General features: G+C 38.7%; 1 protein-coding gene across 1 annotated transcript in view; it reads right to left on the bottom strand.

The window, feature by feature from the left end:
• Nucleotides 1-12,942: 12,942 nt before the first annotated feature.
• LOC126474916 (uncharacterized) overlaps nt 12,943-19,474 on the bottom strand; it is a 408,277-nt gene continuing 401,745 nt past the window's right edge. Inside the window, exon 20 of the mRNA XM_050102418.1 lies at nt 12,943-13,723. Coding sequence (XP_049958375.1) covers nt 13,716-13,723 — 8 coding nt within the window. The 3' untranslated portion in view covers nt 12,943-13,715. The remainder of the gene's footprint in view (nt 13,724-19,474) is intronic.

The raw sequence follows: 19,474 nt of genomic DNA on the forward strand, positions 1-19,474 counted from the left end.
ATAGGCATATAAATACAGCAGTGAAAAATTGCGACTGCGAGACAGAACAGGCAACCAATGTTAGCGAAACAAACAAATGTCACTCCAAAATAGTGATTGAAGAAAGCCTGATTAAAAACCGACAGTTCCAGATCTTTACAACGGAGAAGAAATCTGTTCACCCTGTAGTATTTATCAAGGGATTTAGAAACATTTTGCCTCGTGTTTGGAGTCATACACAGAAAATACAGTTCGTTATGTCTTACATACAAGGAGATGCTGCATTATGGGCAACCGAAGCAGCTGACAGTTGCGACACATATGAGCAATTTGAAAAGGCATTCTTGGCCAAATATTGGTCAACATGTATTCAGGAGAGATTACGGAAAGAGGTATATAATCCAGAGCCGTATTCTCCACGATTAGGCAATTTGCGAAAATATTTTGAGAAGTACATTAATAAGACCCGTTACTGGGACGAGCAGATTTCATCCCGGGATTTGATCAGACTTTTGTAATCACACTTGCCGATACACGTAAAGGAAAAACGCAACACGTACCGGAGAACGACATGGAACATTTCTTGTCTGTTCTGGACTCAATTGACCTGATTCAGGAGGATGTTAAGGCAGCCTCTGAACAGGCTAGAAGTAACGGAAACGGTTACAGAAATGGTCGAAATAACACGCCTCCACCAAATAATGGAAACGGCAGAGGTAACAATAGGAGACAAGATTCTGTACAAAATGGGAATAGAGGTAGAGACCGGAACGGCAATAGTCCGCCGGTGAACAATGACCTGAAAAGGAGGCTCGATGACCGATATGAAACAGGCCCACCAAGCAATAGTAGATGGAAAAATGCCAGGGGGCCGTGGAACGCCAGTACCTATAACGATGCAAACCGAACTTGGCCACAGAACCAGAGGCCCAGTCCGGAACGGCAAAACAGTGAAAGATATGACAATAACCGACCGTCACCACAAAATGCGCCAATTGCGCAACCGTGGCGGCCGACGCAACACAACTTACACATAGTGGAGGTCAGCGACACAGAGCAGCCACACCCATCCACCAGTAATTATCCAACAAACTAGATTCAGCCGAGATACGCTCTCCATCGTCGGCTGAGGTTTGGAGTGAGAGCAGACCGACACAGAACAAAACATCAGGAATCTGTATCCTCGGGTATAATGACGGGGTACAGATGGGACATGAATTAATAACTGAACCACCCACGTGCACAAAGGAGCACAAAGACGAAGTACAAGTGATAATAGAGATCAAAATTAACAATTTTGATGTGCAAGCAATCGTAGATACAGGTGCTACTGTCAGTGTCATGAGTATGGGCCTATTCAGAGTACTGGGGAAAGAAAAGCGTATGCTGACTTTTCCTGTGAACAATTGCAAAGTCACTGGAGTCATCAGTGCACAGCGACAAATAATTAAACTCCAAGTGCGGGTAGAAATGTACATAGGGGGAGAAGCCATAGCGTGCTCGTTCCTGGTAGAAAAGGGTTTAAAGGTAGCCTGCATTTTGGGGGTAGATTTTTTGAGAGAAAGGGACGCAGTAATCGACCTTTCTCGGGAAAAATTAAGTTTGATGAACACGGGTAGGAGGATAGAATTGTCCATGCTCAGATCTGAAGAGGTACCTGTGCCTGATTGTAATGCTATTAACATAAAATGTAGGAATCAGTGGACACTACATTTAGACAATCGTTCTCTAGGACAAAATCTCTATTATCCAGACGTACAAGGTGATCAATTAAAAGCAAATGTGGACGCACTTGTGAACAAAGTATCACAGTCCGAAAATTTGAACTGAATGCAACAGCAGGATTTGGTACAGTTATTATCTGGCTATGCAGATGCATTTTCAGATCGACCAGGAATTGTTAAGGGATATCAATACAATATCGAGGTGAAGCCTCACAAAACCTACTGTCGAGCCTCATACTCCATTCCTAGGTCGAAGAAGGAAATAGTAGCTAAAGAAATTAGAAAGCTGATCGAGTGGGGAATAATAGAACCGTCTTTGTCCCGTTATAGTAGTCCTATGTGTTATGTGTAAAAAGGTACACCATTCTTTTGGAAATGAATGAACATTAATGATGTGTGATCTGTAGAGATAATGTACTAGTGTAGAAGTATTTAGTTATAAGATTATGATTGACTCTCTCTTTTGTTTATGATTATTTGTGTTATGTCTTCTTTTTGATTAGTGTTAGCTTAAACATGCTCTAAATGTCTGCACAGATAACCTGATTAGTGCAGTTATTTGTAGTGTTAAATTGTGACAGAGGTCAGTCAGGAGGAACATTTTAGTAGTGATTAGTTTGTATACTGCATAATATTCTATATGTGTTTCAAACATGAAATATTACTTGGTACAGTCTTTTCTATTACATGTATGTATACATATGTGTGTAGCTGACAGATTGATAGGTTCGAACCCGGAATAATATTAATATTATGAGACCCTGAGAACTTTATTTTCAAACCAGTATTATCAAAGAGAGTAATGCACCCAGGAGTGACCCGAGGGCACCATGGGAGGCAAACTTATTGCAAATTTAAGTAACGCAAAGTTACGCACATAGAAGCTTCAATTGAAGCATGTGCAGATCGAATCAGTAAAAAGCTACTCGAACATAAATATAGATGAGTTTTGGGCAAACTAATACGAAATTTTAATATTTGTTACCATGTACGCAGTTATCACACACCTTGGTAAAGAGCGAACAAAGAAGTTACGAATGTGCTGTTACAAAAAAAATTGCACAACGGACATTGTAACTGAAAAAACTTAAATAAAAGTGCAGTATTGTGTGGCAGAGACAGACAGTGACCGTTAAAACTGCAGCAATACGTCACGAGGTTGTTTTGAACAAGCAATAAGAAACTGTATCATCGCCGTGTGTGCAAGTTGACAAGGAACTAACACGACACGAACAGTGAGCCGATAATAGATGGTGGACCAAGCTAGTGTCAAACTATAACTAGTACTGCGCGTGTGTAAAAAAAAAAAAAAAAAAAAAATATTCTCTGCGTGTCAAGGGACGCCAGGAAAGTGCATTGACTACAGAGATACATTTTGTTCTAAGGTGAAAACTTGCGTGTGACTAATGACAAGTCATGACATGGTGAAAAAATATTGTGTGCCCATAAAACGCGTTACTTTGACAACGAAACATTGTGCAAACCAAACTAGTGAAGGCCTACTGAATAATAACTGCCAGTAACTGTGTGCGTTCTTTCCCACAGCAGGAAAAATGCCCATAAGGATAGTACACTGTTTGTGAACTTGTTGCATGTTTGCTGGAGCACTGCAAGAAGATGTCACACGGGCGAGCTGATATACAACGCGCATCCGGCTACTTCAGCCATGCAGCGGCCGCAGCAACCCGTAGCAGCCCAGACAGCCACACGCCTCTCCGCGCCGTAGCTGTCAACACCGGGGGCGGTGACCTACACGGAGCAGACGCGCCGCGCCGAACGCCGCTCAACAATCACTCCGCACCGCTCACCAACTACAGCATTATTGACATATTCCAAAATATTTACACAAACTGCATAACATGTCAATGAACTCGATTTTTGAGAAACATTGAACACTTACTATGTATACCCGTAAATTGACGAGAGAAAATGAACACTAACAAGTGTAGGAGATGGATTTGTAACACATAGATAGTGAGAACATTATGAAAGTGACGTTGTACTAAATGATTGCAAAAAACTAAGTGATATATCCTAGGACAAGTGACCTTGCAGTATATCGCAAAATGATAATTACGAGTTGTTAAACTCACACAACAAACTTTAGTTGAACTATATATGGCTGTGATATTATGTAACCGTTGATGACAAACTGCTAAATCATTTCAAAACAATTACTGTTAAAGAGACAAGATTAATCATGAACCAACTGGGATGGCTGGGCTCCAGCACAGTTTTGCCCAGGTTTCCTGTCTGCCTTCGCCCAAATGGGGGAGCCATGAACGTATATAACCCTGGGACAAATTAAAAGAGCCATTCCATAAAAAAAACAGAATTGTAAAGAACGTTATTAGCACCATTGTGTCAAAGTATAGGAACTCTTTGCCAAATGCTGCCAGGGGGCAATTTAATGTTCCCTGGCAGCACACACACTATTAATAAACTAAAATGGCAGTTAATTGTACTATGTACGGCGCTATGAAGCAATTCGTATATACTGTAATTGTTTAACAAAAAAATTATTTAATTTTGTATAAAGGACGTTGGTTATTATTGTAATATTTTCTGTAATAATATTCTCGATGTATTTATGATTGTAATATTTCTATACTCATAATGTAATTACGAAATATGTTAATATCTGCGCTGAAAAAATGTAAAATATAGCCACAGAGGAAAATAATGTTGTAAGATTACAAAGAGATATTCAAAATCAGCAGTAGTATAAAAAGCGCTACATAATGTGTATTCTTTGCCGTCGTCCTCGAGAGCTGAGAGAGAGAGGAACCTGTGACGTAGCATTATATGAATGAGTAGACTTCTTTTGTCTGTATCTATCTTTAGCCGCCATTAGAGGAGAAATTATAAAGGTGTGTAATTTTAATTATTGTTATGGTCTAAATACATTATAATTTATCAAAATTGTGTATTACTAATGTAAATTAGCTTGTCCATGTCATCTATAATATTTCTTTAAAGAATTTTCAGCATTTTTAGCGATTATCGTTGGTGTTGCTGGGCTGTGCCGCGACCGAACGGTTTGCAGCGGCGGCACATTTAAAAAAATTGTTCCGCTATAAAATTAACCAAACCCGTAAATCGGGAGCAGGTAAAATTAGCAGTGAATTACGAAATATTTTTCTTTTACAGCGATCCTGAGGCTGACTGAATTTATTACTGGTTTTACATTTGTGCATTCATAGGCGGATAATTAACGTTGAAGTTGTTAATCTGTTGGTTCTTTCAGTTTCTAAAGCAAATAACTTAAACGTATAGTGAAGTGTGTTTTGTCAATGATAATTGGCAATATTTAACCATTTTATGCTAACAGGGACAGTCTTGTGTTCCATAGCTAACTCCGGGAAAGAATTCAGTAAATATTTAAAAACCCACTGCATCTAGAAAATGTGTGCCAAGGCCGAAATACGTAAAAAATTTAATTTAAATAATTTTCAAAGTCATAAATGTTATTAATCAGTTAGTTTGAATTTATCAGCATGAGAGGGTTGCTAAAGTTCACGTAATTTTAAATGTGCTTAAGTCTGTCTAAATGAATTTTTGCTACCACATGTAAAAAAAAGAGGTTCTATAACAAAGTTCGTACTGAAAGAGTAAATATCAAAAATATTTAAAGCCATTTCTTCCCCATTTTCATCCATTCATTTTACAAAATAAATATTTTTTTTCTCATTAAAAAGTCCAGAAATTTGTCCTGTTCAGCCGCAAGGCGGTGAAGAAATGTGCCGCATGTGGTCCTCAGTTGGCATGTGTGGCGCCCATCTTGCGCACACCTTCCGGTAGTTCAATGTTTCCGTTAAAATTCTGTGAGCAGTGCTTCGGGAAACCTCAGGAACCAACGTGCAGAGATCATCCAGGGTGATCCGCTGATCTTCACGCATGCTTTGCTCAACCTTCAACACTGTCTCCTCAGAAATTGATGGTCTCCCACTCCTTTGTTCATCGTGAATTTCAGTCTGGCCAGCTCCATGAACATTTTTGATATCCATGCACGACTCACCATACACTTCGGTCAATTGGCGATGGATTTCAATCAGCACAGTGCCCTTTGTGTTCAAAAACTGAATAACTGCGTACAATTTGCACTTGGCGGTAACATCCAACGGGAGCTCCATTCTCAATGGCTGCCAAGCCAAGACTGAGCGCCTTAGTGCGGCGTGCGCATGTTTACACACAGCGCATGAAGCACTCTTCAAAACAGTGTGACCAGCTGCCACACAAACAGAGTTCTGTACTTATAAAAAAGTAGGCGACCTTACTTTTGGGATTACCCTCATATGTAATGAAAGTCATAGAACAGAATTTGTTAACACTTTGTTTCGTGAACACCACAATCATTTTTTGCAACAAACTTCCTATTCTTGTGCATCTATGCCATGACAAAGTCTTACGTGAAATTTTCTCTCTCTCTCTTTTTGTGAGGGGGGGGGGGGGAGGAGTATATAATGTAGCAGAATAGGACAATATTTAAAATGTTTATTCTAAGTTACAGATATGCAAATGCTTCAATTGTAACATTGTTGGATTACTGTAGTGATGATAATAAGTTCACTTAAGATGTACCGTGATCAATTAAGATGGATTTTGATTAATTTATAGAGATATTACAAAATACGTCAAAAACAACGTGAACAAAACATTTGTTGAATTCATACATAAAATAGTGACAATAATTACAATATTACCAACTGTAAAAACACAGGATTTAAGTTAAGAACGAAAATCACATTGTATTTGTAAAGCAATTTAAAGAAATAATCACAAAATTGTTATTGGTGTACATTCTACAGAACATTAATGTGAGAACTGTAATATTTTGACATGCTAACTGTTTCAGAAACATTGTAATTTTTTGTAAAGTGAAATTCCATCACCAGTTTTGCAAGAACTTTACATTCAAATAAGTTTCACCGAAATAATATGTACTGTAGCTCTGTAATTGTTGGGGTCTGTGCAAGCAGCTTGGGCAGTAGCCATAGAATGTCAGTCTTACGTCATCTTTTAGGCACAAAACCTGTGTCAGTTTTGTGTTCTGAAACAATAAACATATTTTAAAGATATTTTGTCCAATTGTTTTCTTTACTTGACAAAAATTACCCGACTTATGTTAAGGTGGACCAAGATGTTATTTCAGAAGGAGGAACATCAGCAAGTCTGAGTTACACACCTCAATCAAATTGCTGACCATCAGTAAGCTAAATAATTGAAATGTAATCATGAAAAATGGTCAAAGAGCCACTAAGTTGCATGTGATATGGGAGTGTACAGCATGTGGCAAATGTGCTATTCTTTCACTTCTATTTAAAACATTCTCCACTGCGAACTATGTGAAGGACAGTCATGTATGTTGAGAACAGGAACATTTATGGCAAATGAAAAGGATAAGTAACCTTGTCACTATGACAAGTAACAAAGGAATAATAATGCTAAAAACTAAAACCACAGTGTTTTATAGTGTCTGTTCTTAGGCATGGAATATACACGCACATCAGCACCCCAGGGTGCAGGTGCGTGAACTTCTTTGATGTAACTTGGCGATCAGCTGGTCATGCTGCAGAATGCATGATCTCCACTGCCGCCACAACAGTCCCCCACAGAGAAGTGGAGCACTGTCTGCTTCCGTCAGTCCTGATGACATCAAGAAGTCTTGACATAAAATGGACATGCCAGCCCAACCATGTTTGGTGTGGCAGCTGAGGCATCAGCAGTTCATCAGATGATGTTTTATTGTAGAAGGTTGGGAAGGCAGTTCCCTGGTAATAGAAGGTGGGGGTGCATGAAAAGAGTCATCAAACACAAATGCGGGCTTGACAGGACTGATGGAGACAGTTCTGTGTTTGCCCATTAGCAGGATGTCCATTGTTTTATCCATATGGGTAAGGACACAATAAGGTCCAGTGTATATGGCAGTGTGAGAGGTGCTTTAACTCCACCTCATCAAAGCGTGACATGAGTGCTGTTTGTTAATGCTTTATGCACAAATGAAGGGTGTGAACTGTGTCGTGACACTGGTTGTGGTTGTATTTGAGCGATGTATTCTCCGAGTTGAGTTATTAATTCTGGTTGACATACAATGTCTCACGACGACATTCTTGACTCAACAGTTTCCCCTGGTAGACAAAATGCCTTTCCACAAACGAGCTCCACTGGTGACACTTCAAGGACTGGCTTGTGTACTGTTCATAGGCGAGAAGTATGAGTGGTAAGACCATGGACCAATTCATTTTGCAGCACACCTTAAAAGAAGCGGTGCCAGTGCTCCATCATGGGTGGTAGCTTGTGGTCAGATGGTGTGTTGTGCCACATAATTTGCCTATCTGTGCAAAAACTTTAAATTGAAACTGGCATACTCTATCAGTTGTCGTCCGCCCCTGGTAGTCTGAGGGTCAGTGCGACAGACCGTCAATCCTAAGGGCCTGGGTTCGATTCCTGGCTTGGTCATAGATTTTCTCCGCTCAGGGTCTGGGTGTTGTGTTGTCCTAATCATCATCATTTCATCCCCATTGACGCGCAAGTCACTGAAGTGGCATCAAATCGAAAGACTTGCACCCGGTGAACGGCATACCCGGTGGGAGGCCTTAATCACACGACATTTTATTTATCAGTTGTTATATGTAGCGGGCAACCAAATCACATGACCTACAGCACCATAAAAGCTGTTTCCAATGTCTCAGCAGAAATATCGTCAACTGGGATTGGTTCAGGTGAACGCGTGAACCTATTGATAATTGTTAATAGGTAGCCCTGTTCTGATGGTGGCAGGGATTGCATGACATCCAGCTGAATGTGGGCGAATCTCTCAGTGACCTCTGGATAGTTGCCAATGTGCACACACGTGCCCTGTAACCCTGCTTTGTTGGCTGCTATGCAAGAGTGGACCCAATGACAATGATCCTTCTGGATACCTGATCAAACATAACAGGAGGCAATGAGTTTCACCAATGTTCTGATGCCTATGAGGCAGAAGTCGTGTAGCCTATGGAAAATCAACTTGCGTAGTCCCGCTGGCATGTATGGGTGGTCTCTTCCCGTGGAAGTATTGCAATAGAGTTACATGTTTGCTTCAGATACATTGACAAGATTGAGCTGTAGGCCACTTTGTGTATCATACAGAAAGACATGGGGCTCCTGATCAGTCTGTTACACATCACATAGGTGAGAAAGATCGAAAGTCTCCGTGAGTGTGCTAACATGAGACAATAAATCAGCCACCACATTATTGAGGTCTGAGACATGTTGTATGTTTGTTGAGAATTGTGCTACGTATTCCAGCTGGCCAAATTACCTTGGTGAACACTTGTCGTTGTTTTGCCAGAAGACATATGTGAGCAGCTTGTGATCGGTAAATATGGTAAGGGTTCTCGCTTCCAGTTGGGTGTGGAAGTACGTTATTGCTGCACACAAGGCCAACAACTCATGATTGTATGCACCCCACCTTCGTTTCACTGGCACCAGTTTACGCGAAAAGAAGGCAAGTGTTTGCCAAGTATCGCCAACATGTTGCTGAAGCGCCTCTCTGATTGCTTTTGGATTGGTTAGGTGCACATCTGTGGTAGAATGTGATGTCCCAAGAGTCACCTCTGGTTGACCAAAGACAGAGTTCAGCATGTTCAGGACAATGCTATAAGTAGCGAGACATTCAAAAACCTGAGTAAGGTGCTGCTTGTCCAATTCTGGCAATTCTGAAACGATGAGGACATCATCGAGGTAAGCGAAACAATGTGGCAATCCTCATAGAACAGAAGCAAGAATCTCTGCCAGATACGTTCCACATTGCTACGGTCAAGTATCATAAACAGGCTCTGATATAAAGCAAAAAGTGTAATTATTGCTGTCTTGGGAATGTCTTTCTCGGCCACAGGAATCTACGTACACACTTTGGCACAGTCAAGGACACTGAACACTTGTTTTCCACTCAATGCATGGTTTTAATCTTTCACATGTGGCACTGGGTAATGATATGGTACAGTCTTGGTGTTCAAAGTGCAGTAGTCCCCGCATGGCTGCCATGCATCATTCTTTCTAGGGACCAGGTGTAGCGGACTTGACCATGCAGCATTGGATGGACTTATTATCCTTCCTGCCAGCTAGCTTCAAACTCAGGTATTGCTATGGCATATCTGACTCAGGCCAAGTGCCTGGCCTACACAAAAGGGGGGCGGGGGACCTGCAGTGGTATTAATGTAATGAGTAGTATTGTGGCATACCTATTGTGAGCCCCTGGAGGCCTGGTAAGTGTCGAGAACTGGTTGAGTAGCTTAGTGAACTCACCTGCCACTGCCTGGACGAGCTCGACACCTCGGTTGGCCGTACAACACTGGGCAGCAGATGGTAGTAGGCAAGTAGGTCTGCCCCAATAATCAGTTCCACAACCTTGGTGATATGAATTTCCATGTTATTGCATGACACAGTCCCAGGTCGAATTCCACATGCTGTGTGCCTTATGTTTGAATATTGGAATTGTTTGCCACTGTCAGCTAGAAGGTGCTGATTGAGCAATACTTATGTGCATTATCTCATGACTTAAATCTGAGCTGGTATCTATCTAGAATTTGTACCTCAACTTACGGTCGGTGAGATACAGGTGGACAGAGGGACAGATAAACGTGTCGTCTTCTGCTTGGTGCTTAACATTTCTGTATCCACATGGTGTGTTGCACTTATGGTCTTAATCCCAGAATCATTGATGATACCACCATATATTCATGACTTGGGCATCACCTAGACAGGACACATAATAAATGGAGTGACTCTGTGATCGCCGTCAGTAATTACTTTTAGTGTTGTGCTCAGTGAGGAGTTTACTCAGTTCCTTAGACGGAGCACCACCAACACAGGACACATCGTGAATGGAGTGACTCTGTGATGACTGTCATTAATTACTTTTAGTGTTGTGCTCAGTGAGGAGTTTACTCAGTTGATTAGACGAAGCATCACTTTTGCTCATCAAGCAGTCATTTATCGTTTAGTTGTTGCTCCATTGCCGTCACTTTTTTTGAAAGCCTGTCATAATTGGGCTTTGCATCTGTTGGGGTGCTGTTGCAAATAATAGTATCATCAAATTCAGAAGTGGGCACATCTTGTATCTTGTCAGCCAGCGCAGCCACTTCATCTAAGGACATCTCGCTTTGAGACACAATTATCACTTTCACATGTGCTGGCAGTCTGCTGCTCCACATTGTGGATAGTAGTGTGTCTGGCTTGGTGTGAGTGTCCAACTTGCTTCTTAAGTGATGCAAGTATTGTGAGGGTTTCTCATCACTGACATCGTCTTGCATGAGTAGCTGCCGTACTCTTTCCTTTTGAGGAACAGACACTTGGGATATTAGTTCTGACTTCAGTTTAGAATATGCACCTGTGTCCAGCAGTTTTGTTATTATATCTTGTACTTCTACTGCAACTCTGTGGTCAAGTTGACTTACAGCCAGGGTGAATTTTGTGGCATCCATCATTACATCAGAACATAAAAAAAAAAATTTGCTTCCACTTGAGGAAACCAGAGAGTCAGATTGGTAGGCCAGAACAGAAGAAGTTGTGCAACCAGTCTTGACGTATTATGCATTTCTTCTTTCGGCATTTTATTACTGCAAATTGATGCTTTCTCATTGCGAACTGTTCGTCCGAGCCATGATAACACCGGGGCTGCCAACGAAGCTTATCTTAAAGGGCTATAAGACAGCCACTAAATTGTGTGTGATACGCAGCACGTGGGACCATTATTCTTTTATCCATATTTAAAACATTCTCCACTTTCAACTACGTAAAGGAAAGTCATGTATGTTGAGAACAGGAACATTTATGGGAAATGAAGAGGATACATAAACTTGCCACTATGACAGATAACAACGGAATAATAATATTAAAAACTAAAACTACAGAGTTCAATAGTGCCTCTTCTTAGGTGTGGAATATGTGCACATCAGCTCCACAGGCGGTGAGCACATGAACTTCTTTGGCGTAACTTGGCAATCAGCTGATCGCGCTGCAGAACGCATGATCTTCACTATTGGCATGTGGTAATGTTTTAATGTCCAGCTAAAATTCACCAACAATGACTTCACCTTCAGATTTGCTGAGACACAGAAAACCAATATTCAGTATGTGGGCAAAGTGTCTCCTGAAATATACAACAGTACATGTTCCACTTTAATTCTGGTTGAACTCTATGGCAGAAATACAATTGTGTCTCATCTTTTTCCTGCTTTGTGTCTTCACCACCCTCTTGCTTTTCAACGGGATTTGAATATTCCAGTTCTGTGGCACAGATGTATGTTTTTGGTGCCACCTTTCATAAGCTTAGTACTACCACACTGCCCAAAGATACGTCTTATTCCCGTCTCTTCTTTGGACTGAATATCCCTTAGAGAAATAGATTATAGTCTGGTTTCTGCCACAGTAAATTATTCATGGACAGTATCAAATTATACTATTTGCCAGTAACAAATGCTGACTAATCACTGTTGCAATTTTGAACATTCAAAAGATTTCATGTGTATGGAAAAGTGTTACTGGAAACAAAATTTGAGCAGTACTGAAATCTAGAATATAGTTAGTACACAATTTGTGGTCAACATGAATAAAGCATATATTAACCATCATACATTAGTTTGACTGTGACTTCAATGTTGAAGTCAGTTCATCTGAAAACAGGTCGTTAGCACTAAGAATCTTTATAGATGCATTGAAAGAAATTATCATTGTAACTTTGCATCAGAATGCTGTAGTCACAAAGAGTGACACTCAATAGTTTTACCAGAAACTTATTGCTACTTTCCTTGTGTATCATAAACTAATTATTATATGAAGTTACTTACTGTCCAAAGACTAGATTACAAGTTTTCCTTTACCTGTTGCAACCATGTGCTCTTCCTGCATATGTGCTTTCAAACTAGCCAAAATACTGAACGGAAAGCTGCAGTCACCCTTTGGCTACTTAAACTTATTTTCTGTATTAGGCTATTACTTCAAAAGTTTTCCTAATGTGTATAAAGTATCTTTAGCTGAAATTCTTTGTTGCACACAAACCATGGGAGAAGCTTGCGACAAGCTTGGTTTACTGGGAATTGATGTTAAAATGTTGTGTAACTCGATGTGATAGATGCAATATTGATTTTATTGTATTTTACTTATGTGTTATAACTTGCAGTATATTGTTTCAAGGTCATGATACATTGACGATTTATCACAGACATGTGTTTTCTTATATGATTTCTTATAATTATATGTCAGTTAATGATACATTGATGGTAAAAGCCTTCTAGAGAAACTAAGATTAACAATATTGAAGTTAAAGTCTTCAATGTAGCATAAAGGTTGAGGACATGGATTATGGTGTCAAGGGAAGTTTGTTCACACCCTACTTACTATATGCTAATATCTTTCATTAACATTAACATTTTTAACACATTTGGGAGCTTTCTTATGAAAATAATATGAGTATGTTCTGCCACATTTGACATTATTTACATGCAAGAGAGCACTAAGGAATCAGTTTCTTTGATTTTGTGACTTACATCTGATTAGAAAACAGAGGATGACATTTCTGTGAGTGAAATAAATAGCAATGACATCACATTCTTATTCACCACAATTATTTGGCCACTTTTCTGAATATATTCCGATTTCCAAGAGTGTGGTTAAGCAGGAATCTAAGAGCGCAGCTTAAATTGCTGTGAGTGAAATGAGAAGCAATGACATTTATATTTCTTACTTGTCAAAAATATTTTGCTGTTTATTTTTGAATATGTTGCAATTCCCAAGCATGTGGTGAGGCAGCAACCTACGACCACAACTTAAATTGTTGCTCATGAAATAATTAGCTCCTGTCTGTGCAATTTTCAAGGGTCTGCTCACTATTGGGAGAATCTGGTGGCACTTCCATGCTCAGCTTCCTCAAAATGTGGTGCTGGACATGTATGCATCATTTTGAAATCAGTTCTGAGTAAGTCAAGCATGTGAATGGCTTCTCCACAAACCACTTATTGGAATCCGTCATTATGATCCTAGAACAGACAAAAATTAACTTTGAGCCAGATCGGTAAGTGTGAGATACTGATGCCACATGCATTACTGATACAACCTCAGGAGCATTAGTCATTCAGAAAAATCACTTCCTTGGCACCCCCAAAATGCAATACACTAGTCCTGACTCAACTATAAACATAATCTAAAGAACTCCAAAAACACTGACAGCTTGCTACCAAACCTTATATTATGACTTTCTTGTGCTCTTTTACCTGGAAAATGAGCATCCCATTTTAAGACCGGTAGGCCATTTGGTAAGATGGCTTCATAGCTTTCTGTAATGGGCACAAGAAGCAATGTTTTGTAATGGCCAGGTCTGTGGAAATAACCATGGCTTGTTTGCTATGATGTGAGACAGGTGTTAGTTATAGTTCCTGATTCTGTACAAGTTCAGGCTTGGCAGGCAGGTGTAGCAGATGGAAGGAAGAACTCACCAAGCAAACGTAGAGGCTCACCATAAATCAGCTCTCTCACAGACATGTGACAGTCCCCTTCAGCACACTACACAGTCTGAGCAGTGCCAGCAGGAGTGTCACCGAAGACCTGCTTGTGCCATGCTGTTACGTAATGGCAGCCTTTGACAAACAGTATAGGCATTCTACTCTGTCATTAGCAACTATGTGACATGGTGTCATTCTGATGAGGTGAATACTGTACAGTCATGCCATGGTATGGAAGATCTCTGCCTCAAATTGACAACTTTGGTCAGATGTCACCTGTTATGAACAGATGAAATGCAATATCAGAGTGAAGGTAAAGGTGTGGGCCACGCTCTCTTCTGCTTGATCTTGTCATGGTAAAACTTTGGCCACCTCTTGAATATGTTAATTGCTATCTGGCAGTAGCAGAAGTTGTGAGAAACAGGTAGCAGGCTAATGTGAACCATATGCAGATGTGCAAAGTGTGTACTGGGAGTAAAAAAGTTTCCAAGCAATTCCCACATGTCACTTTTCAATACAAACTGTTGTCACCAGTGCCCTCATAGTGTGGATTTTTGAATGACTTAGTTCAGGAATAGCCAAGGACTCTGGACCCATGCAGAGCTTCTGCATTTGTGCGGATCTCTCTCCCTTACTGCACACTCCCCCACTATGAGGCCACACTGTCTGATGTGAGCAGAAAGATGAGGAAATTGCAAATGCACTGTATAAGCTGGCAACGCATTCTTACAAGGGACATGGAACAGCTTGCATGTGGTGTGATTTCATTTTTATCAACACAAACAAAACCAATTTTCCCTATTTTTTAATAATTTTTGGTTCACTGAACACATAATAACATTCATAACTGGCAGAAACAACTGGCACACAAACACAGACAGTTCTACAAAATTGTGTCCCTCAAGTTACCTCATAACTGTTTCTTATTTAGTTTCATACTAAAAAAAAAAAAAAAACCTTCACAATCATGTCTATCAAAACATTGGGATCACATTTGCAGCCCCAATATGGTGATGTGGGCAGTTTTAACAAAAGAGAATTTGTCTTTCAGATGGTTATTACATTGTACATTGATCAGTTCCATCTGCACACACACAGGGGTGCTATCAATTGAAGTGGCAAATGGTCTAGAAAATAGGTCAGAAACACATGTGACACTGGAAGTGTCCTTACAATATTTAGAAAATTGTTCCTGAAATTCTTTCAATGTCAAAATGAATTCTTCCAGATTTGCATTTACTTTAACACCAGAGAACCAAGGGAAAAGGGTGCTGTTGTTTGTCAGAAGCTATTCCTTCCATAACCCAATTTTCTTTTTAAATGCATCAACTGTCCCCACTAAATCATAAATAAGTCATTTCTCGCCTTACAGTGTCTTACTGAGGGCACTCACATGCACAGTTAAGCCCATTGAAAATGCAAGGTCTGCAATCCATTACGTATCTTCTAATTGTGGTTCCTGCTTTCCCTTTTCCTTCAGAAATTCAACAATATCAGGTCTTTTTTTTTTTTAAAAAAAAAAAAAAAAAAAAAAAAAAAAAAAAATTGTTCCAGGCATGTCCATTAACTTAATGAAGGCACTCCACTGTAATTTATAATGTCTCCATATTCTTTGTTCAGTTTCATCAAAAACTATTGAAATTGGCAGTGTAATAATGCATGCATCTATTCATGTACAAACACTGAATCCCATACAAATCATCTGTTGACCATTGTAATTTTTTACCATTTCAGTGTCTGGTAAATCTTTAAATTCTTTGTACATGGTGTTGTAATGACATTCAATAGTAAATCTGCAGTACCTCTGATTATGTGATTGCTCAATAGATGTTAAAAATTCTCAACTGCCTCTTTAAAAATGACTGTGATCCCTATTCATATTTAAAGACTTGTGACGATAGATCGCTAGTTACCCTTTCTGAGCAACAGCCATTGGACCTTCAAATGTCCTTTATAGCACTACCAAATGCCACTACACTTATGCCGAACAGAAGAAAAATACCACACCATATGGTGCAAGAAACAGAGTCACATTCAGTGCTAAATTAACTGTCATGCTGTACTGAGAAGTTAGAAGGAGGAGAAGAGTTTTAAGTGGAGTACTCTGGTGGTAGCGGTGGATGGAAGAGGGGGCGTACATTGTACAGCACAATGGGACCATACATTCTATAACTAATGATACCAGATGATTTGATAGCGGAATACTTGACACTCGTACTGTGTATTATACTAACTCACGGTGAGCACCAACTAACTTTTTTTGTATGTGTAACTGAGACTGTATTGACTCTAATTCACTTGATATGCTATACTTGGATAATTTTTTATCACACAGCCAGTTTAATTATGAAATTGCTTTATTACAAAAACAATCTGGTAACTTTCAAAATGCAAGTTTTCCTAGAATCAAGACATTGTAATTTTGCCCTGTAAAAGTAATTAACTCAATGAAAAACATTTAATTCAAGAATACTTAAACTATATTAGCATAATCTGACTCAGTGATTTTGTAATAATTTGAATATAAATAAATAACATGGTTAATGAGGTCAACTTTATGTAATTCTGCATAACATCTTGAATGCTCTAGTAAAATTATTAGCAAGGTTAGAATGTTGCAACAAACGAATATCTTGTCATTCTGAAATCTATGAAAGTCATGAAGTTTTAATTGTAATTTTGTAAAAGTCGTACTTGCAACAATACAAGTATATAAATATGTTACACGTTACTGGAAAATTATATTAGGGATGAGACAGGGGCCATGAAATGTCTGTTGTTACCACACTTTTTTGACACTAACTCTGTACAACAATGTACATACATGATACAACAAAGAGTTTTTGGTCCTAATTTTTTTTCTCCAGTCGCAGCTATACATGTTATAGAGGTTAATACCATATTTCACAACATAACAAAAGTCTGATTTAGATCAAATGCATTTGCTCTATTTTAAAGTATCTTCAGTGGCCACTGTAACAATATAGCTTTTGTTACAATTTTGCTTGTTAGGATCATGAACAGTTCTCATGCTTTAACTTACTATTTTAAACAGTATTAAGTTATTATCACCTCTCACAGTTTTTTTGTGTCTTAGGTACATTCATCATAATGGAAAGTAACCAACACTCATTCAGAATTTACATGAAAAACATCATGACAGACGCAGTACTACACCAATCATCTAACCAACCCTTGTCCCAAAAAGAAGCAATGCTCACATATACACCCCACGCACTAAACACCGTACCACTGGACAAACACAACTATAATAAGGAGCTGGACATAATAATTCAGAAAGCAAAAAATAAAGATATCAAGAATCTCTAGTTACAAAACTGAATAGAGAAATTCAGAAAAACATAAAAATAAAAACAAATAAAAAATACAATGCCATGCAAGTTAAAAGACACACAACACACACAATTACACAACAAGGACACAACACCAAAATTCACTGGCCAAGCTGGTACACACTCACATATGGAAACAAACTAAGACATAGAATTGGGAATATCCTCAGGTAACAAGGAATAAAAATTGCATACCAAAGCGATAACCCAATACAGAAATGTATAAAGATGAAAGATGACAGTGATATAAGTATTATTTAAAAAACTGACATTTATGAACCCCAGTATAACAGTTCTGATGCTCTACACTTAAGGGAGACCACCAGAGCATATGAAATAAGATATAAAGAATATAAAAGGCCATGTAAATACAACACCAGCCATTCAACAGTTCCAGAATACCTCAAACAAGCAAAACACCACCTCAGATTCTGTAACAAGAAACATTTCCTAACTGTACAAGAGAACTTTCAAATCCAAAAGGCAATGTTACAGCGACCACTGAAAATGCTTTGAAAAAAAGTGAAATATGTTTGGTTTTAATAAGACTCTTATTACAGTTGCAAAAGATGTTATTAATGTATATAGCTGAAAAGTATAAAATTTAATTTTCTGAATATATGAAACAGTTCAATTAAAATTTGGTGTCAACTGCATTGCTTCAAAGTTTGAGTGTCATAAATGTTCTGAGATGCCTGAAGCTTCAGACAAAGAGTTTAAAATATGGACACAGTAAACTGCACAGTTACATCTGCCAATGAACGGTAGCTTAATATATAAGTTAAATGTATTCAAAAGCTATTGTTCAAGATGTTCTCCATACTACAGATTTTTCAAAATAAAATATTATTTTTCAATTTTGAATTACTAAGAAGAAATTATTAAGCATAATAAATTTTGAGCAGTATTTATCTGTTGACATAGGAAAGTAGACTAATGATACCTTCTATATTTATAAATTATGACATAACATGGAGTACATTATGAATGAGTAAATGTATAAACTGTACAAGTATTCTTTCCTTACACACACACACACACACACACACACACACACAAAAATTACTCTCATTTTACAACCTCCAATTGAAATGTGTAGTTAATTGCAAGTTACATAATTAAAGTCATTCCTTCTGGCACTAGTGATAGTGAAATAATTAAAGTCGAATGTTTACCACTTTTACTACGCATTTATCACTGAAATCCCTGTTATAGTTCACCTCACTTCTAATAACACAATTTCCAGAGTTTGTTCCTATTATCATGGTTCATTTGTAATGCTGAAGTTTTGAAGGACCAGTTACCAGACTGTTTCAGTAATCTATAAAATACTTCCTCCTAGTTCATTCCTTGACAGTTCTTTTACCCACCAGACCACATTTTTGTGACACTATAGTATACCTTATCAAGAAACAGAGTTGCAGCCTTTTTTTCTCAGATTCAGTTTGTTGAAAACTATCAGGTGTGATGAATGTATTCCCTACTGCAGAAAATAATAGTATTGTTTTATGTCACTAAGGCAGAGGGTATTGAGTCAAAAACTAGCAGAGCATGGCGATGATTGTTGTATTCCTGTCCTAGCTGCTGCAATTGGCAATAGGCTTGCCAGAATCATAGTTTCACAGATGTGTGTTTGTGAACCTGTGGAACAGTGCACCAATGCCATTTGGTAAGCGCATTTCTTATACATATTACCAACTCATACATAAGCATACATTTTTGTCTGTTCCCTGCTTGTTCAGGAATTTTTGGAATTGGATGATTCTTCCACCAGTCACATCTTACTGTTATTTCTCTATCAATCATACATGCTCACAGAATGCTTCAGCTATTCTTTTATGAATATTTAGATCAGTCTGTAGGTTTTGCTTCAGTTCTGTGTCACTATAGGATCTACTCTGATGTGATCATCACCAAAAAATGTTGTGAAGATAAT

The sequence above is a fragment of the Schistocerca serialis genome, chromosome 4 (assembly GCF_023864345.2).
Source record: "Schistocerca serialis cubense isolate TAMUIC-IGC-003099 chromosome 4, iqSchSeri2.2, whole genome shotgun sequence".
NCBI classification, from domain to species: Eukaryota; Metazoa; Arthropoda; class Insecta; order Orthoptera; family Acrididae; genus Schistocerca; species Schistocerca serialis.